Source organism: Danio rerio, chromosome 16, assembly GCF_049306965.1.
Source record: "Danio rerio strain Tuebingen ecotype United States chromosome 16, GRCz12tu, whole genome shotgun sequence".
Taxonomy (NCBI): Eukaryota; Metazoa; Chordata; class Actinopteri; order Cypriniformes; family Danionidae; genus Danio; species Danio rerio.
Genome location: NC_133191.1, coordinates 45,840,151 through 45,862,558, shown reverse-complemented (window position 1 = coordinate 45,862,558; position 22,408 = coordinate 45,840,151). Strand labels below are relative to the sequence as shown.

The window sequence follows — 22,408 nt, the reverse complement described above, 5'->3', positions numbered from 1 at the left end:
TCAGAATGAGCTTGGGTTGTGCAGAAAAGCTCGAATTAACTCCGCAATAAATACATCAAATAATCATTGGGAAAGTTCTTACTGTAGTATTTCTCACAAACGTTATGTGAGATCTGCTTCCTTCAGGTCTGTCACTGTGCTGTTTATCTGATGCAGCTGGAGATTGAGGCACACTCTGACAGGCATGTGGGAACGGTGGGCGGGAAGAACTAGCATTAAAGGCACAGGCAACAAAAACAGCTACAAAATTACAATATTCTGAAAGGTATAAAAAATCTGATGGGTGTTTTGAGCTGAAACTTTACAGACACATTCTGGAGACATAAAAGACTTATATTAAATCTTGAAAAAGGGGTAAAATAGATGCCCTTTAGAATATTATATGCAGTGTTTACAGTATTCATTATGAAATTGCATATTTAACTTTTTTTTTCACCAGTAAGAGGCTGTAATCAGTTTAAGTGTTATTAATGGGTGTAATTTGGCATTGAGGATTTCTTGAGACTTCGTAATTGTATTTCAGCTGCAAACATTGTGTGTTTGGAGACAATATGAAGAAGCTGAAGTGAGAGTCATTAACAGAGACTGAAATAGAGGGGGAAATGGCTGAGAAAACACTCAAGAGGTATAAATAGCATCCAGAAGAGGAAAAAGTGATGACGTAGTTTGCCCCCGGTGTTGAGAAGTTTACACACACGCACAGTTATGCTTTAGTTATGAGAGAGAGAGAAGCGTTCACCTCAGTATTATCATCGCTGACCTATAATGTATGAGGCTGTCATCTGTCAGTGGGATATGGTGGGTGTGATGGATGACTTTGCACTGGTTGAGAATTATCCTTGCACTGAGTTGCTCTCTTTCACAGTGCAGTTCTCATAGGTCAGATCTATCTGTTACTTACAATCTGCTTTGGGTCAGATTATTAGTCTGTGGGAGTCACAGATTCCTACTGTTTAATTCAATCTGACAGCAATTTTAAAGAGTGTAACTGTTAGGGATGCGTGAGATTGGAATGAAATCACATTGTGACATTTTGTTTTTCTGCGACATAAACTGACCCGCCACTTTATTAGGTACACCTTACTAGTACCGGGTTGGACCCCCTTTTGCCTTCAGAACTGCCTTAATTGTTCATGGCATAGATTTAACAAGGTGCTGTAAATATTACTCAGATATTTTGGTCCATATTGACATGATAGCATCACGCAGTTGCTGCAGATTTGTCGCAGTTGCTGCAGATCTCCCATTCCACCACATCCCTAAGGTGTTCTATTGGATTGAGTTCTGGTGACTGTGAAGGCCACTTGAGTGCAGTGAACTCGCTGTCATTTTCAAGAATCCAGTCTGATATGATTTGTGCTTTATGACATGGCGCGTTATCCTGCTGGAAATAGCCATCAGATGATGGGTACACTGTGGTCATAAATGGACGGACATGGTCAGCAACAATACTCAGGTATGTGGTGACATTGAAACAATGCTCAGTTGCTACCAATGGGCCCAAAGTATGCCAAGAAAATACCCCCCACACCATTACACCAGCACCACCAGCCTGAACCGTTGATACAAGGGAGGATGGATCCATGCTTTCATGTTGTTCACGCCAAATTCTGACCCTACCATCCGAATGTCGCAGCAGAAATTGAGACTCATCAGACCTGTCAACGTTTCTCCAATCTTCTATTGTCCAATAGGTATTGTCCAAATTTTCTCAGGGTTGGACATGTCGTGCGTTAAGAGATCCTCATCTGCATACCTCGGTTGTAACGAGTGGTTATGTGAGTAATTGTTGCCTTTTTATCAGCTCTAACCAGTCTGGCCAATCTCCTCTGACCTCTGGCATCAACAAGTCATTTGCTCCTAAAGACCTGCCACTTCCGCACTCAGAGAAGCCCGTCTGGCACCAACAACCATGCCACTTTCAAAGTCACTTAAATCACCTTTCTTCTTCATTCTGATGCTGGGTTTGAACTGCAGCAGATCGTCTTGACCATGTCTACATGCCTAAATGCATTAAGTTGCTGCCATGAGATTTTCTGATTAGAAATTTGTGTTAACGAGCAGTTAGACAGGTGTATCTAATAAAGTGGCCGGTGAGTGTTTATATTGCAGTATGATTTCACCAGATGACTTGAATAGATCTGTTTGAAAGCATGCAGTAGATAAATGAAGTATAGAGTAAAGATACAAATGGATTAAACATGGCTTAATGGTATTCTGGAGAGTCTACCAGTGTTCAAATTGAATAATTAAATGTAAAATGACATTGCAATCACTCTTATGTGATGCATTGTGTGCATGTTTTACTAAAAAGTTTTTAATCTAGTTTTAAAATGAGAGAGTGTGTCTGAGTTTTGGACATTATCAGGAAGACTATTCCAGAGTTTAGGAGCCATAAATGAGAAGGCTCGACCTCCTTTAGACTGCTTTTCTAGGTATTACCAGAAGCCCTGAGATTAGAGATCTTAAAGAGCGAGTTGTATTATAGGCATTTATCAATATGGATTAGCAGTCTGATGTGACTAGTTAATAGAATGAAATATTTCTTTGCCAAATCAATAAATGTTTACAAATAAGTACTTTACTTTGAATGCATAAAAAATCAATTACTTTATTACTCAAGTAAAAAGACTTAAAAGTTTAACTGGAGCAATATTATATAAGTGTATCTGTACTTTTGCTCAAATGCTTGACTTGTTTTTTTTTTTTTCCTGACGCTGCTGATGTATTTGAATGTCGTTTCTCTTTTGGCATATATCGAACACGCATGAAAACAACTTTAAAAATTTAACATCCAATCGTCATCCTTCAGCTCATATTTCTCATTTCCTTCTGTCCACAGGTGCTGTAGGATTTCAGTTACTATAGCTCAGATGATTTGCTCCATATTATAACTGATTGGGATGATGGGATTTCTGATTAGATATTTTTCCACTCATCAGCTCAATAAATTACAGTAGGGTCTCTATAGGCTTCCCATATGTCTCACAATTAACACACAGGCAAAAATACATTCCAAGTGAAAAATTATGGGGCATTATACAACCCTTAACATATTTTATCTTAACCAGAAATGCAAATATCCACCATGCATATTTTTTATTAAAGTATAATACTGTAGTGCACAACGATGTGAATTCTTTAATTCTGTCATAGTTCTTAAATTTAATTAAAATATTTTAATTCTTTAATAAGTCTGTCAATTTATTTAAATATTTTGTTTAATTATTCATTTAGTCATCCTTCCTTCCTTCCTTCCTTCCTTCCTTCCGTCCTTCCTTCCTTCCTTTCTTCCTTCATTCATTCATTCATTCATTCATTCATTCATTCATTCATTCATTCATTCATTCATTCAATTATTCATTCATTCATTCATTCATTCATATATTTTATATTTATATATTTATTTATCTATTTATCTATTTATTTATTTGTTTATATAAAAGTGTGAGTAAACTATTCCCCCCCATTAAATATTAATTTATAATAAATAATTTAACAATTTGAATGACTAAATCAACTGCATTAATTCACATTGTTTGAATCGATGGATAAAGAAAATTCAAATCTAATCTCTCAGTATTAATAAATTCTTTTGACCTCTTTCAGCACAAGTGTCTCCTGAACCATGAGCGACATCTACGAGTCTGCAGCCAATTCTCTGGGCCTGTTCAGCAGCCCCTGCCTGACCAAAGTAGAGCTGCGGGTGGCCTGTAAAGGCATCTCAGACCGGGACGCCCTCTCCAAACCGGATCCTTGCGTGGTCATCAAAATGCAGTCCCATGGCCAGTGGCTTGAGGTGTGTAATCCTTGTAGATCCATACAATCTCTAGTTATGTTACAAATTAAATAATTGTTAATGTCTCCTAATTGGTTATGGGAACCATAGATGCATTTTGCGTTACACTCATCTTTTCACACATTACTTTACTGTTTTCTTGCAATTTGCCACTCATTTGTTTTGTTTGTTTGAGCATAAACATATAGAGGTGTTCCTCAGTCAAGGCCCTGATATATATATAAATAAGGGTGGCGCAGTGGCGGAGTAGGTAGTGCTGTTGCCTCACAGCAAGAAGGTCGCTGGGTTGCTGGTTCGAACCTCGGCTGCATTCGTGTGGGTTTCCTCCGGGTGCTTGGGTTTCCCCCACAGTCCAAAGACATGCGGTGCAAGTGAATTGGGTAGGCTAAATTGTCCGTAGTGTATGAGTGTGCGTATGAATGAGTGTGTGGATGTTTCCCAGAGATGGGTTGCGGCTGGGTTGCGGCTTCTATATATATATATATATATATATATATATATATATATAAGTCAGAATTATTAGCCCCCCTGTTTATTTTTTCCACAATTTCTGTTAAACGGAGAGAAAAAAATTCAACACATTTCTAAACATAATAGTTTTAATAACTCTATAACTGATTTATTTTATCTTTGCCATGATGACAGTAAATAATATTTGACTAGAAATTTTTCAAGACACTTCGTGATACCTGTTCTTATCATGCACTGGTGCATTTACCGTTTTTTGCACTTCTGCAGTTTCATCATTGCTTTTGTTGTTAGGTGTAGTAACTTGCTGTTTCATGGCATCGAGAGTTAATTTTTTACTCAAAATGACACATTCATACACTTAAATAATTAAAAAATGTTGCCATCTTTTATTGTGTACCATGTATTACAGTGTGTGGATAGCTTTGTTGTGTCTGTACATTGTCAGGTAGATTGCTACAAGAAACCTTCTGTGCTTATTTTTAGGTTAAGCTACATCTTCAGATGCATGGCTGTTGAATTGAATTGAATTGAATTGAATTGAATTTTATTTGACAGATTGTAGACAAACTGTACAAAAAGTATTCCATACACTTAGCTACAGTACAAAAGAAGTTTTAGAAAACTGACAAAGAGTGTAAAATGTATTTTAATTTTAATTATTAATCTTTTATAAAAGATTAAGTAAAAATTCAAATTGGGTTGCCATAGCAGAATAAACCACAAATTATTTTGGCAATTTTTTATGTGGTAGATGTTCTTCTATCCACATACTGTAAGTAAAAAATTAAGGAACGTTATTACTTTTATGTAACTTAAATAAGAAAATTAAACTCAAATTCTTACATGAGTGCAACAACTTACCAAAGTTTGTAAGTAATCAAAATGTAAGTAAACTCTACCTATTTTTATTAGTGCATATGCTGCTAGGTTTAGCAAATATGAGCTGTACACTTTCCTCTCTGTAACAAAACATACACGAAAAATAAGAGGAAAGAGAAGCATACAGCTTTGGAATATTGTGTTACTTTTGGTTAGAATTAGACTACAGTATCTAAGCATCTTTCATGTTTGTTTATGTTCACAAGCTTGTTTTCAAACTCTCAAAACAAACTAAATTTTGGCCTAATTTTGTCACACCAGTGTGTGCTTTGATTTGGCCTAAAGTATATTTGGGCCTTTAAAACTCAAAAATGAAAAATTGCTGTTTATTTACTCACCCTCAGGGCTAGGCCATCCGAGTTGTTTTATCTTCAGTAGTACATTAAAGGATATTTTTTAAGCTGATGAGATTTATTTTAAATCATGAAAAAATAATAAATAACAATAAAAATAACAAGAAAGAACAGCATCAGCTCAAGTGTTTTCAATCATTAGGCAGAAAAAAAAACATTAGTTATAAAAAATAAAGTTTTCAAAAATAATAAATCAAATTAAGTGACTATTTCCTGAACACAAGCAAAATACTCTGCCAATGGGGTAAACAAAATAATCTTGTTTTCTTTTAAAATAAGATTATTTTACTCACTCCATTGGCTTATTATTTTGCATGTTTTCAGAAAAAAACTCACCTAATATTAACATTATTTCTGATAACAAGACAATATTTTTTACTTGTCTGAAAAATGTTTCTTGCTTTAAGAATCTTTAGATATTTGGATTATAAAGTCAAAAACTTAAAGTAAACTCAAAGTTTTTTTTTTGCAGTGCATGGTTATCAACTTAGTTTTGCCTGTATATGTTTATTTGACTCTTTATGGATCACAAACACACACAGTTTTAGTTAAAAATCTATTTAATGTTTGTGTCAGAGGGCCTCGGCTTGAGTAAATTAACAGCAAATTTTGGGTGAACTACAGTGAATCCAGAAAGTATTCATAGCGCTTCACTTTTTCCACATTTTTTTTATGTTTCAGCCTTATTCCAAAATGGATTAAATAAATTTACCTCAATATTCTACACACAATACCCTAAAATAGCAATGTGAAAATATGTTTTTTTTTTAATTATTGCAAATTATATTAAAAATTAAAACCCTGAAAAATCACTTGTACAGAAGTATTCACAGCCTTTTGCCATCAAGCTCTAAATTGAGCTGAGGTACATTCTGTTTCCACAGGGGAGTTCCCCTGTGGTAAATTCAGTTGATTGAACATGATTTGAAAAGGCATACACCTGTCTATATAAAGTCCCAGGGTTGGCCATGCATGTCAAAGCACAAACCAAGCATGAAGACAAAAGAATTGTCTGTAGACCTTTAAGACAGGATTGTCTTGAGGCACTAGACTGGAGAAGGTTACAGGAAAATTTCTGCTGGTCTGAAAGTTCCAATGAGCACAGTGGCCTCCATCATAAGTGGAAGATGTTTGGAACCACCAGGACTCTTTCTAGAGCTGGCCGGCCATCTAAGCTGAGTGATCGTGGATGAGAATTGCCTTAGTCAGGGAGGGGATCAATAACCCGATGGTCACTGTCTGAGCTCCAGCGTTCTTCTGGGGAGAGAGGAGAACCTTACAGAAGGACAACCATCTGTGCAGCAATCCACCAATCAGGCCCGTATATGGTAGAGTGGCCAGACGGAAGCCACTCCCTGCCTGGAATTTTCCAAAAGGCATCTGAAGGACTCTCAGACCATAAAAAACTAAATTCTCTGGTCTGATGAGACTAAAATTTAACTCTTTGGAGTGAATGCCTGGCGTTACGTTAGGAGAAAACCAGGCACCTCTCATCACCAGGCTAATACCATCCCTACAGTGAAGCGTTGTGGTGGCAGCATCATGCTGTGGAGATGTTTTTCAGCAGCAGGAACTGGAAGACTAGTCAGGATAGAGGGAAAGATGAATGCAGCAATGTACAAAGACATCCTGAATGAAAACCTGCTTCGGAGTGCCCCTGACCTCACACTGCGGCAACTGTTCATCTTCCAGCAGGACAATGACCCAGAGCACACTGCCAAAATATCAATGGAGTGGCTTCACAACAACTCAATGAATGTCCTTGAGTGGCCCAGCGAGAGCCCAGACCTAAATCCTTTTGAACATTTCTGGAGAGATCTGAAAATGGCTGTACATTGTCACTTCCCATCCAACCTGATAGAGCTTGAGAGGTACTGCAAATGAGTAATGGTCAAAAATTCCCAAAGACAGGTGTGTCAAGCTTGTGGCATCATATTTAAAAAGACTTGAGGCTATAATTGTTGCCAAAGGTGCATCAACAAAGTATTGAGCAAAGGCTGTGAATACTTATGTACATGTGATTTTTCAGTTTTAATAAATTTGCAACAAATTCAAAAAATCTTTTTTCACATTGTCATAATGGGGTATTGTGTGCAGAACTTTGAGGAAGTGAATGAATTTAATCCATTTTGGAATAAGGCTGTAGCATAGAAAATGTGGAAAAGTGAAGCGCTATGAATACTTTCTGGATGTATTGTACAGCTTAAAATGTTGCATATTTTCCTCGTTGGTCATACTTTTTATGTTTAGCTCTGCGCTGCTCCCATATTTGCTTGATATCTGAAAAGCTGTTTGTTCTTTCGGGATAATGATATATACATTTTTTCACACACTTGACAGAACCCGAGAGAAGCATATGTTCACTCAGAAATCTCCCTGTCAGGTTATGAAGGCTTTGCCAGCTCGACCAGAAGGGAATCTGTTTCCACCACTCTCTCTCTGTCTCATTAGACATTCACATATTCACTTATGGTGATTCTGCTCTGTGAGTGTGTGTGTCTCTAAAGCAAAGCACGCTGTAAAATCTTCATTTTGCGACCGTTTCATTCCTGTTCTCAGTGGACGTCCTCATTCCTCCTGGAAATTCTGCTATGAAGAGCGTTTGAAGAACGTCTTCTGTTTTGCTGCACTGTTTGTTCTTTTATATGAGCCTGTTGTGTCATGCTTTTTAAAGTTTTTTTTTCCACCTAAAATTAAATGCCCTGAGATTTGCGCATTAGAAATTTTAAAACGGGTAATGTTGTGAATAATAAAACAAAGAGTGTAAAAAAAGTCCTTGCTTGTGAGCGATAAGCTAATGCGTATTAAGAGAGAAATATCATGATATTCAGTTTCTCTGATGCTGCCTGAAGCAAATTTACATTTCTAGCTCAACAAACAAGAGCAGTGTGATTTATTGCGCTCATGATTGCATTACTCTTCGCCCGTTTCCTCAGTATGCCTTGCGATCGTGGGTCAAAGTCATTTATCTGGAAATGTCACTTATACGTGCTATTCTGTCGAGTGGTCCAACGACTTAAATATAATATCGGTGGGTTTTGGCTAAATCTAATTGAAGCAGAATATCCCACTGCGCTGGTGTTCCTCTCTCCGTTCGATTGCTCATCTCTCACTTTCTAACTGTACACTGGGAGCCATTATCAAATCTTTAGTGGAATTTTGACAGTGTTAATTAAATTCGCTCTGTATCTTGCTACCAAGAATATCCCACAATCATCTGGAGCCGCGAGAGGAGATTACTCAAAGTACTGTCTCAGAGGTCACTGGTTTGGGTTGAAAGTTGTAGGTTTTATTTAGTTTTTTGATGTAGAGATGTAGTGTGCGATTTATATGCTGGTCTGAAAGAGAATACTTTGATATACAATAATTTGATATAATCTATCTATCTATCTATCTATCTATCTATCTATCTATCTATCTATCTATCTATCTATCTATCTATCTATCTATCTATCTATCTATCTATCTATCTATCTATCTATCTATCTATCTATCTATCTATCTATCTATCTATCTATCTATCATCTATCTATCTATCTATCTATCTATCATCTATCTATCTATCTATCTATCTATCTATCTATCTATCTATCTATCTATCTATCTATCTATCTATCTATCATCTGTCTGTCTGTCTGTCTGTCTGTCTGTCTGTCTGTCTGTCTGTCTGTTTCATAGTGTAATACAGCTTTAGATGTAGTTTTTTTTCGCTTATAAAAGGATGTTTTCTTAATTTTTTGTACGATAAAAAATATTTGTCTCATATTTTTGACATGATTTATATTAGACACAAATTTAAATGTCATGCAGTATAAAAACTTTTAATATCCAGACATATTTAGAGCAACATTCACTTAAATACATTATAAAAGTCCCTCTTAAGGCATTAACACTAAGGAAAAAATGCTAATTAATTGTAATTTTAACAACCCAGGCTCATTTTGAAAACGTAGCCCTATATACCTTTCTAGAGATTGCAAATTATGTAGCCATTATGTAGTCTTTAAAATGAACGCTATGAGGTTGTATGACGGCATTTCTTTTTGCACTTATCAGCTGACCGCTTACCTACGTGTGGACAGTTTTTTTGTTGTTACCAGTTTGTTTGGTGGCTCGCTGCATATGTCAGCAGACTTGTGACCTGTCAAGCAAAAACCCCAAAAATAAAATAAACAAGTGAATAACAGGGGAATGTGGTAAGATCAGAAAATGTGGTAAAAATCAGGTAAGGGCTTTTCTTTTTCTGGATTGCTTTTGAAAACACTGTCAGTTGGGATTAGGGAATTGAGTGGGCTGGTCAGTCGGTACTTTTGAAAACACTATCGGTTGGGTTTAGGGAAGGGGTAGGCTGAGTCAATCGATCGGTCGGTCAGTCAGTCGATCAGTCAGTCAATCGACAGTGGCCTCTGGTGGATTTACGCAAGAACAGCAGCATGAATGGCCCTTGCGAGAGAAATTTGAGATCTCAAAAAGCATATACAGCGGCCTCCGGTGGATTTGCAGAAACAAAAACAGCAAAAAAAACTTCCGGGACGTATTTGGTTGTTTTCAGAAACGTATATATCAGTACGTTTTCAGAATGATCCTGGTTTGCATTTCAAATCTGAATACTTTACCACTATAATATTTTATTCCCATTTTTTGCCAAAATTTGGTCAGGCAGAAGGTGTTTCTCTCATTAAAAATATAATTTTATTTAGTATGATTGCTTACTATTTCATATAGTTTAATAATCATAATTAACTTTGTTCCTTTATTTTCATATAAATATACAGTGCTCAGCATAATTGAGTACACCTTATTTTAAAAACGAATATTTTTATCCATTTCTCTGTGAGTATAGGCAATGTATTTTGGTGCGTTTAAACAAAACAGATTCATTAAACATATACATTTATTAAAATAATATTGTATTCACCAAACATGAAGATGAAATTGAAACATAACACAAATAAATTCAACCAAAATATTGCGAAAATAAATTACAACCTACAACATTTCAACTAAAATTTTGCCTTTTTTTGCTTTTCTTGATTTTTATCTCTTTTTAAAATGTGTATTTATTGTTTTTCTATAACATAAATTTGGGTGTACTAGTTTTTGAACCGTTATTTTGTTAGATAAGCTCCAAATTTGGCTTCAGTACTGACTAAACTAATGTATATGCGCAAATATAATATCAATAGCTTCCTATTAAATACATGAATTTAAAAGCTAGATCTGTGAGGGGTGTACTCATATATGCTGAGCACTGTATCAATAATAATGAATGAAAATTAAACATTATATCTCCCATTATTCGGCTTTTGATTTTCTCAAATGTTAATTGAATTGAAACATTAATTTTACTTGCTTCTAATTGTTTTTCTGTGTGTACAAAATAACTTTATTAAATGCTATTTAAAAATTAATATTAACAAAATTTTATTAAAAGACACTTTAATAATATAAAAAAATAAAAATAAATGCATGTTTTTAACTTTGATATTGCAAGAATAATTGTCATCTATTCCTGCAATCCAGATCCAGAAAGTGATATTACAAATTTGCAATAGTATTTCACAATATTACTTTCATTACTAATGTATTTCAGTTATATATTGTTTTCAAACAAACAAAACTCTGACCTCCCACTATAGAATGATCGTATACTTAGAAAGCTTTTACTACTGTACGAAACAATAACCATAAACAGTGTGTCAAATGTGCAGCATCTTGACTATCTGTTGACCCTCGATAAAGAGCCGTGTTTGTTTATTTAGCTGTGGCTCTCCAATGACCGCAAGAACAGGAAACAGCACTCGCGTGTCTCAACAAGCTTTTAAACTGCAGCATTCAGAGAGAGTACAAATCCACCGTTGACCTCGAGCTCATCACAAGCACTCACACACACATTGAAAATGCTCTGAATCACAAAAAAGCCACTCCAAAATGCTGACTGCAGATGCTAGTCCTGATGGACCCTTAGTCTCTGGGGTGAAGGGCCTTTAATGCACTCGGTCTTTTAGGCCATTTCCATGCTGTGCCCTTGAAAATGTGCTGAAAGTAGAGCTGTGCTTCACATCTCCTTTTAGAGAGGAATTTACTTATGGATGATGAGCAGTCAGGTTTGAGTATGAGCTGTGAATCTGAAGTAAACGGCCTTGACCACCCTCGAGATCAACCTCTTTCCGTCTTCTCGTTTTAAAGGAGACATATGAAAATTCCAACCCCGTTAAATAATATGTTAGTATCTGTGTTTAAACTTTATGGATTTTTATAAGCTAGTGTGCTCCTAAACAAGGACAAATACTATGTTTGGAAGATATACACTTTATGTAAACATCCAAAGCTTGCAGTTTGTCGCTTCCATCTAAATGAAGCAACATTTTTTTACATGTCACCTTATCAAATCTTGACCAATCAAATGCTTTCTAGTATGTTCTGCCCCATTCAAGACGCTTCTCATTTGCTCTTCATTTGATGTGCTTAATCTCAACCACCCTCGATGGCAGAGCTGTGATTAAAACCAAACGCTATTGGCTTTTTTTTAAAGGGGAGGAGCTACTCTATAAGGGACCCTCTCTTTATCTTACAGTTGAGATTACATTAAACATAGAATAAACATGCATCTTTAGGGACCTTTAAGTGCTATAATTGGGCTCCTTGTGCATCTACCAGCACAAAAGAAATGTGAAAAAGGACAACCCAGTAAGTTTGTTTAGGTAAGCCTTTTTTTTCTTTAAGCATGTAGTGAAACAAGCCATTCAGGTTTTTATTATACTTTTCTGATCCATAATCTGCATGTTTCCAAACCCACAGCAATGCCATTTTTGTATATTCACTACAGCAACTTAAGGTTTGCAATGGCTGTTTTTACATGCAAAGGTTTTTGTCAGTCATTCATTCATTTTTTTAAGCATATGTTTTAAACGGCCGATGCCCTTCCAGTAGCAACCCAGCAACAAAACTCCCAAACACTCTCACATGCACACACATACTCTACGGCCTATTTAGTTTACCTAATTCACCTATAGCACATGTCTTTGGACTGTGAGGAAAAACGGGAGCTATCGGAGAAAACCCACGCCAACATGGGGAGAACATGCAAACACAGAAATGCCAACTGACCCAGCTGGGACTCAAACCTGAGACCTTCTTGCTGTGAGGCGATAGTGCTAACCACTGAGCCACCATGTCGCCATCAATTTTTGTCAGTCAAAATTAATTAAATGCGATCGCAGATCTATTTACATGTACTCTTAGAATTGTAATCTGATTCAAATATCCTTTTATTAGTGTTTTATATACATTCCAATTAAGGCCCAATCCCAATTTTATTTTGCTCTTCCCCTTGGGCTTTAAAACTGAGTATGAAGGGGAAGGGCTTCAAAATGTATCCCTAAGAATTGGGACAGCACTACAGCACCCGCACACAGATTATCATATGTCATCGCAATCTCTTGCTTTATATGAGATCAGATGATTGCGACTGCTATAGTTATTCTAGTTGTGTAATTTTTTTGCCATTTATCTTTAGGAAATCATTGAAAGATATTATGTTATCATAATGATATAATGTGGCAATAAGATCGTAACTATACTACGCATTTACACAGTGGCCATATTCATCTATGTAAACAGACCAAAATCAACATTAACATTATAGCAGACACTGTAAAAAGCTCATTCCCAGCCATTCGACATTACTGACAGGGTATTCGACTGTCATCAAGTGACAGAATGTTGTGGGACTGCTGTACAGGAGTTATTATGATCGGGAAATTTAGCGGATTTTATTTTAGCGGGTTTTTTAAAGCAACGCGGTAAAACACGCACACTGTCATGAATATATATAAAGCATGTGTTTGTTTGTTGTAAAAATTCATAATAATGACAAAAAAAATACTAATTTGTGCATCTCCTGACTGCTGGGTACAGCTATCCTGCCGTTCTGGCTGGTGTTTTCTGGGAAATTTTCTTACCAATTGGTTTTGAGTGTGGTGCTGAAAAATCTCTCTTTGGAGGGCTATCTACCCCTTAGCTCTACACCTTCAAGCTAAAAAGAATTGGGACCCTCTACCCCTTCACGGGAACGAGCAAAACGAGGGGTAGGGGTAAAGGGAAGGGTTATGGGGTATAAATGGGATTGGGCCTAAATCTTTTGAGTTTAAGAATGTTTAGGCTCAACATATAGATTAAAAATTGTTTAATATTTTCCCCAAATTACAGTGCCTGGCAAAAAAAGAGATTTCCCTAACATAGTTAGATCACCTGTCAGACAGCGGATTGCAAAGAACTGAAGACAAGTGATACTCAATTTAAAAAAACCCATCTGTTGTACAGTCTGTGTGTCTGTATGGGTTTTCATCAGGCTTTTTTTTCCAATATTACAGCTGCTCTGGTATTTACTCATACACAGACGGCATAATTCATCTGATTTGGGTGCATGATTGAACTTTGTTGATTGTAATAATTTCAGCAGAATCGGTATTTAAAATTTCACATTTTATTTTAAGTTAAAATTCTTGCTATTATTGAACCATTAACTAATTTTTGTCTTAATGAACTCCTAATTTGCAGAGTAGTAATAGTTATTAAGTTATTAGTTATTAATATTGTGCAGATTATCTACTTTATAAGTAGACTGTAAAACAACAACGTCAAGATTAGGGTACAAAAACAACAGCTGTGGTTTTCCCACACTCTCAGAAATAAAGGTACAGAAGCTGTCGCTGGGGCAGTACCTTTTCAAAAGATACATATTTGTACCCAAAGAGTCCACAGTGGTACATAAAAGGTGCATGTTAGTAACCAAATGTACCTAAAAAGTGCCTTTACATTATGGACCCTTTAGGTACAAATATGCACCTTTTGAAAAGGTGCTACCCCAGTGACAGCTCCGGTACCTTTATTTCTGAGAGTGCAGAATTTAACCGGGAAAATACAGAAGGAACTTAAAAGACATTTCTGTTTTTTACAACAGTGAGAATTGCTACTTAAAAGTGTTATCAAAATGTCTATTAGTTTATGTATTTACTAACATGAACTAAGAATGAACAATATTTGTACAGCATTTATTAATCATAGTTCAAAATGTACTAATTCATTATTACTATTATTATTATTATTATTATTATTCACTTTTAATTCATTTAACATAGTAATGTCCTGTAAATTAACAAGAACTAACAATGAATGGCTTTGTTTTTGTTAATATTAACAATGATGAATATATACTATAATAAGTGTATTGTTCATTAATTGTTCAAGTTAGTAAATACACTAACTAACGGAAACGTTGTTGTAAACTTCTGTAGTTTTGCTTTTACTCTTTTAGGATTTTTATTAACATCAGTGACTTTATCCTTAAATTATCCAGAATATGTTGCTGGCTATTATCAGTGCAATTTTATTATTATTTAGCAAAATCCTTGTCCAGTTGGACTAATCATAAAATTATGCTTGAGAAGGACTGCAAACTTTTCACTGCCAATTCTGTGTTTTGAGAAAAAAAGTTTTCTAATTCAAAGAGCCTCATAATTCAAGCTCTGATAGAATTGACACAAGCCTCTCAATTTCTCCGAAAAATGAATGCTATCATGCTATCTGAGCAACACACAAAAAATGTCCAGTTTCAAAGTTACATTGCCGGCGGCTGTAATGACCTGTCAGCGTGTCAGATCCCAGTGCCCTGGCTGTCAACCCTCAGCAATAATCAGACGAAAGGCAGAAGTGAAGATGAGAGTCAGACTGAATGACTGTGGCAGGTGGAGCTGTTCTTTCATCCACCCAGAATGCCAATCACTGGAGCTCTCGGTGGATGAGGTATAGCAGATCTCCATATCGCTCCCTTCAGGGTGCAATCTAGATTTCTCTCAGGCTGATCAAGGCTGATTTCATGCTCAGCAGTAATTGGATATTGATGTAAAAAAAGAGTGACAGAACTTAAAAAAAAAATTATTGGGTGTCTGTATAGCTGCGAGATGTAGTGATGTCATCTATAGTGATCTTCATATCACTTACACATAGTTGTGCTTGCGCATGGATGAGTCAGTCAAATACAGTAATAGGATGTTGTGGTTGTTATGTTATTGTTAAAGTGCTTTGAGTTGTTGCTAGGGCGCTATCAGGTGGTTTCTAGAGTGGTTGCCAGATAGTTGCATACTTTAGCCAACCAAAGCTGCATTTGTTTGATCAGAAATGCAGTTAAACAGTAATATTACACTGTAAAAAGATGATTAGTTGGTATTGCTTTAAAAAAAGTTAGTATACTTGTTGCTTTTAAAGTGAATAGTTGACTTTACGTAAAGTGAGTTGACTTAAATTATTAAGTAAGTTAACTATGCACATAATTCAGTGACATGTGTTCAGGGGAGGCAGGTGAGGCCTCACCTGTCATCATCCTCACCTGTCATCATAAGATGTATATGATAAAATAAATATTTCCCCACTGATCTGTGCTATAAATGCTATTTCTATATGATTCAAATGGTTTCAATCCTTTTTATAATCAAAATCGCTGTATTTTGCTGTTCAATTACAGCATAGAAAGTGAGGTGAGGCAGCACCCAGCTGTGCCTCACGTGATGTCAGATTGCGAACTGTGTTGATTGCGTGCCTTTTCGTTAGTCAGTGTATGCTACCAATGTAATGCTTTATTAAAATGTTTTTATAGATTGTAGACATTTTTTATTTTATGCCCTCATTTTGAATATGATATCTAATGTATTTCCCAAATGATGTTTAACAGAGCAAGGAAATTTTCACATTATGTGTGATAATATTTTTTCTTCTGGAGAAAGTCTTATTTGTGTTAATTTGGCTAGAATAAAAGTAGTTTTTAAATTTTTTTAAAACAATTTTAAGGACAAAAATATGAGCCTCTTTAAACTAACTTTCTTTTCGATAGCCTACAGAACAAACCATCATTATACACTAACCTGTCTAAAATAAATCGTTTATTAGAAATGAGTTATTAAAACTATTATGTTTAGAAATGTGTTAAAAAAATCTTCTTACCGTTAAACAGATATTAGGGAAAAAATTAAACAATTCAATTCAATTAAATTCAGCTTTATTTGTATAGCGCTTTTACAATGTAGATTGTGTCAAAGCAGCTTCACATAAATGGTCATAGTAACTGGAACAGTGTGGTTCAGGTTTTAGTGTTTAAGTTCAGTTCAGTTTAGCTCAGTTCAGTGTGATTTAATCATTACTGAGAGTTCAAACACTGAAAAGCAAATTCATCGATGCGTAGCTCTACCAATCCTGAACCATGCGAGGCAGTGGCGACAGCGGAGAGGGAAAAAAACTTCACCTGATGGGAGTGAAGAAAAAAAACCTTGAGAGAACCAGCCTCAGTTGGGCACGACCATTTTCATTTCTCCGCTGGCCAAAAGTCTTGTGCAGAGCTTCAGTCGCTGTGGTGGAGGCTGGAAGATGGCCTCAGCGAAGACTCGTCTGTCCCTGGAGCGTCGCTGGAATCAGACTCATGTTCTCCACTCCCCACGACCATCAGTGCAGCAGCAGCTCAGGATATGGCCTGGTCCCGGATATGGAATCCTTGGGATCATCTCGTCGCTGGTCTTGGATCCAATCAGTGACTCCGCATAATCTGAGGACAAATAATTCCGGGGGGCTAATAATTCTGACTTCAACTTATTTAGTGTCTGTAGCATCCACCTTGGTGTTTTTGGGAGGCATATTGAATTGTTATACATTTTACAATTCGCCTTGGCCCAATATGTACCTGCCATATGTATAGAAAGAATGCTAATATGATTTATGAAACACAATCGGTAGTTGGCAAATGTATCGGGTACATATATTTGTAAATATGACCCTGAAAGAGTCGTGCCTCACCAGCCACAAACCTCACCGCATGTCACTGGCATAATAATATAATTATGTCAACTCAACAGATACAAATTACAATTTAAACGTAACTTATTCCTGGGATTTTATGCTGAATTTTAAGCAGCATTGCATGATCTTTTAAACTTCCTTATTTGATGACCAGATATCATGATTGGTACTCAGTTAAAAATTATTAAAATTATCATTATTAATGCTGAAAACATTTCCATCGGTTAACACTTTGTGGATCCTGAGATTTTTAATAAACTTAGAATTTATTGCATTTTAAACTTAAAGAAAACTTGAACTAAATAAAATGTAAATGTTTTTGTTTCTTATTTTATATCTATAAATAACACCTAAAACTAATTTAATAAACTAAAACAAGAACTAAAAGTAATTTTATTAAAATATTATGTACACATAAAATGCCTAAAAATACAAAAACCCATTCTAACTAATATTTTATAACTTTAAATTATTCATTCATTTATTTTCATCTGGGGTCGCCACAGCAGAATGAACCGCCAACTTATCCAGCATATGTTTTACACAGTATATGCCCTTCCAGCTGCAACCCAGTATTGGGAAACATCCATACACACTCATTCACACACACAAACTATGGCGAATTGAATAATGAGAAGATGAAAAATTGAATAACAACAACAGTCCCTCAACAACCAATCCCTCTATGGAATACTAAACAAACTCAGACTTGTCATCACATCTACATATTTTTGCTTTTCTGGTAATTTGACTGACTTTTATTGCCCTCATTTTTAAATTGCTTTTTATCAAAGCATCTGGTAAATGAATAAAATGTTAAGAGCATCATTTGTCATGGCATGTTCTGAAAGTGAGCATTTTCATTCATCTTTTTCTATCATTTACAGTTAAGGATTTGTGTAGCAGTCTTGAATTTCAGAGACATGTTTCTGGCTTCATTTTTTTTTCTTTGGCATTTAATAAACAGAAGCTGTGGATTATCATGATGCAGCGCCCCTAAACTTCAGTGACATTTAAGACATCATATCAATATTCATGAAGCGTAAGGGTAAACACAGCAGACTGACAGAGCTGTGCAACTGGTCATGTGATTACAGTCTGACAGTCATATGATGGAGGACGTCCTTTTGTTGGAAGGTCCCTTTCTGTTCTGTCACCCCTCAGTATGAATATGAAAAGTCTTCTCACTGTTTTTTTTTTTTTTTTTTGTTTTGTTGTGTTCATTGGATATTCAATACGTACTGGGGCTGAACATCCCTTTTGCATTTGCGAGCTCTGTTTCACTATCATTAATTCATCACAATTAAACTTGAATTGGAAAGTTTCTCCCGGTTGGATATGGACTTTTCTTGCAGCGTGTTGCAAAATGATGCTTTAAAAATGTAAAAAAAAAAAAAAAAAAAGGTAATGTTTGTGTTGGTTTTCTTGTGTGACGGAGTATTGATCGTGTTTTCTGCTTATGCAGTATGACAATTTTTACAATTAAACATGCCGGGGTACTGGAAAGCAGCATCCGGCCAATGGTTGAACCTACGATCCAGGAGGAAAAATGCGGTTTTTGTCGAGGCTGTGGTACACTTCACCAGCTCTATTCACTTATCGAGGGTGCTCGAGGGTTCATGGAAGTATGCCCAACCAGTCCACATGTGTTTTTTGGACGGAGTAGGCATTTGACAGTGTCCCTTGTAGCATTCTGTGGACGGTGTTCTGGGAGTATAGGGTCAGAGGTTCTCTGTTAAGGGCTGTCTTGTCCCTTTATGAACAGGGTAGTAGTTTGGTTCGCATTGTCGGCAATAAGTCAGACTTGTTTCCAGTGCATGTTGGACTCTGGGCTGTCACATATTCTGTTCATAATTTTTTATGGACAAAACTTCTATTCGCAGCCTTGGGCTGGAGGGCGTCTTGTTCGGGCATCACAGGATTTCATCTTTGTTTATTTGCTGACAATGTTATTCTGTTGGCTTCATCAAACAGGAATCTTTAGCATGCACTGGGACAGTTTGCTGCAGAGTGTGACGCGGCTGGGATGAGAATCAGAACCTCCAAGTCAGAGGCCATGGTGCTCCTCCAGTGAAAGGTGGTTTGCCATCTCCAGGTTGGAGGAAAGTCCAAGTATCTTGGAGTTTTGTTCATTAGTGAGGGAAGGATGGAACGTGCGATTGACAGGCGGATCGGTGCAGCAGTTATGCAGTCAATGTACCAGTCTGTTGGGGTAAAGAAGGAGCTGAGCCGAAAGGCAAAGCTCTCAATTTACTAGTTAATCTACGATCTCACCTATGGTCATGAGCTTTGTGTCATGACCGAAAGGGCGATCTCGGATACAAGCGACCAAAATGAGTTTCCTTCACAGGGTGGCAGTGCGCACCCTTATAGAGAGGGTAAGGAGCTCTGTCACCTGAGAGAAGCTCAGAGTAGAGCCACTGCTCCTCCACATCAAGAGAAGTCAGCTGAGGTGGCTTGGGCATCTGTTTAGGATGCCTCTTGGATGCCTACCTAGGGAGGTGTTCCAGGCATGTCCCACTGGGGGGAGACTTGGGGAAGATACAGGACATGCTGGAGGGACCATGTCTCTTGGCTGCCCTGGGAACGCCTCGGGATTTCTAAAATGATTTTTTCATTAACTGTCTCATTTTTGTCCTCAACTACAATAGCAGAACTTGTTTATTTGATTAAAGTTGAACACAGCACATTACTAATATGCAGTAAGTTACTGTAAACATTTTACAGTGCCCACAATGCAGTGCATATTACAATAATGAACTGTAAAGAATGTATGTGGTATTTTACTAGCCGTTTTTGCAGTAAATAATTGTAAAATTGCTGCAAAGTTTAACAGTGTAGTTGATAAAATTAATTAAAAAAATGTTCAAATGGTAATAAATGTCATATTTTATATTTATTCATTACTTATTGGTTCGTTCAGCACACAGGGAAATACTATCAGAAATCGTATGCGCAATATCAGTATTCAGATTGGATTGTTACACTTTGCGTCTCTTCGTTCTCCGTCCTTTTATCTTCCCCCTTGAAAAATCCTTTTTTCTTCCAGCCCTTGTTTGGAGTCTCCTTCACAGGTGTTCAAAGACAGCCAGCGAGCGCTCATTTCAAATGGACGTCTCAATCGTTAGGAAGAAAACGTTTCTTTACACATCCTAGCCTTATTTAAAGCTGCTCAACAAAGTCAAGTGCTGATGTAATCAGGTTAGATATCATATGTAGTGATCACGGCACAAATTCACAAAACATGGCTAAAAAAAAGCTAAAAGTAGTTTATAACTTGCTGATTTGGGAGAAAATCTTTAAAAAAGTTATTAATTATTATTAATTATTAATTATTCATTAATTTCTTTTCTTTTCTGCTTAGTCCCTTTATTAATCTGGGGTCGCCACAGCGGAATGAACCGCCAACTTATCCAGCATATGTTTTACACAGCGCATGCCCTTCTAGCTGCAACCCATCACTGGGAAACATCCATACACACTCATTCACACACATACACCAAGGACAATTTAGCCTACCCAGTTCACATATAAATATTTCTATAATCCTAGACTAAAGTATATAGAAGGTGATGAAGCATTTAGTGTGACAACTGCAGACAAGAAGAGAAGCTGAATTATTTATGAAGGGAAAAGAAGTGTATGTATGACATCCTGCGGTATCATAACAGGGCTAAAAAGTTCTGGAAATACTTCAGATATACAGTAGTAGTGAATATTGTTGCGGTAAATGTGATTTGGTATGACGTCAATTGACTTTTGTTTTTTATTTGATTGATAACGTAAAAATCTGGAACAAGTTTTAGTTTTTTATTCGAATTATTTTTTTTATTTTTTTGTTTGTTTATTTTAATAAGTTAATCAGGTTTCAAGTAAACTTTTTTAAGTTATACAAAGTTTAACTTAATATTTTTAGTCTATATGATTTATTTACGTTAAGATGACTAGAAAAGTCACTTGATTCAACTAAAACTTATACTGAAATTAATCATTTGTTACTATGCACTTATTGTGTAAATGCATGTTTTTGATTAAATACCTGCATGTAATTACATCTGTAATATATTTCTGTAATAACATTTGTAATTACACTGTTGACCTTAACACCTTAACCCACAACCTATTCATACCACCAAAACCTACAGTACCTGTAACCCACCTCAAGAGCACCAGAAGTCTTCTGCAATACATTATAAACAGAGTAAGATAATTTTATATCGATTTTATATCGATACATAGTAGTTAAGGCCACTTAACATAAAGTGGCACCCAAGAATTTTACAGTGTATAGTTTTAAGAAAAAAACTTATACTGCTATTTAGAAGAACTCTTGGTGTCAGGATAAGATATTTTGCAGCGGAGATGGCTAATGAAATCTCCTGCAGGCCTTCACCTCAGGCTCTGTTCGCTTGAGATGGTGCCGTGCTGATTAGCCCTGGAGAAAAGCACCATTCTCTCCCACTGATGGGCTAATGAGTAGAAGCAGCCCATTAACTATGCAGAATGAGCACGGCTGCACTCTCTGCGAAGGATTGACTGAGATGTGGGGAGATGTGAGGGAAAGGAAGGTAAAATCGGCTTCCAGGGGGCAATTAAACGCCTGTGTGGTGGATGTTGCACAGGTTGAGGCTTTCCTTTGGGCCAGTGCTATTTGTGACTTGTGTGAGCGCGCGTGTGTGTATTTTGTATGTGTGAGAATGGATGTGATGAAACCTTATGAAATATGCTTATGCTTGCCAAAACTTCTATCCGGCGCTTCACGCTCAAGAAGAAAGGCCAAGAAACAAGGCTTGTGTGAAAGCATTTATAGTAGCTTGTTTTGCAGTCTGTTTGACTGGATCAGACGATCGTAATATGCTCGCACAACACTGGTTTAACACTGTTATACTTGCCATGTGGTTGCTTGAAGTGGTATTTCAGGATTTGTCGAAGTTGAGCTTTATTTGGAAGCATTTGTGGGGTGAAGTTTGATTTTACTGTAAACAGTTTTATCTTTTACTTTGTGTTTAATATTGTGAAGCTGCTATGAGAAAATTTCTATAGAAATTAAGGTTACTTT

At 36.4% G+C, this 22,408-nt stretch overlaps 1 protein-coding gene across 4 annotated transcripts in view; it reads left to right on the top strand.

Moving 5' to 3' along the window:
• The window catches only part of cpne4a (copine IVa), a 122,300-nt gene that overhangs the window by 24,261 nt on the left and 75,631 nt on the right, over positions 1 to 22,408 (top strand). For all 4 annotated transcript variants that reach the window (XM_073926510.1, XM_073926511.1, XM_073926509.1 and 1 more), the window contains one exon: positions 3,610 to 3,799. In XM_073926510.1, coding sequence (XP_073782611.1) covers positions 3,629 to 3,799 — 171 coding nt within the window. In that variant the 5' untranslated portion in view covers positions 3,610 to 3,628. The remainder of the gene's footprint in view (positions 1 to 3,609; positions 3,800 to 22,408) is intronic.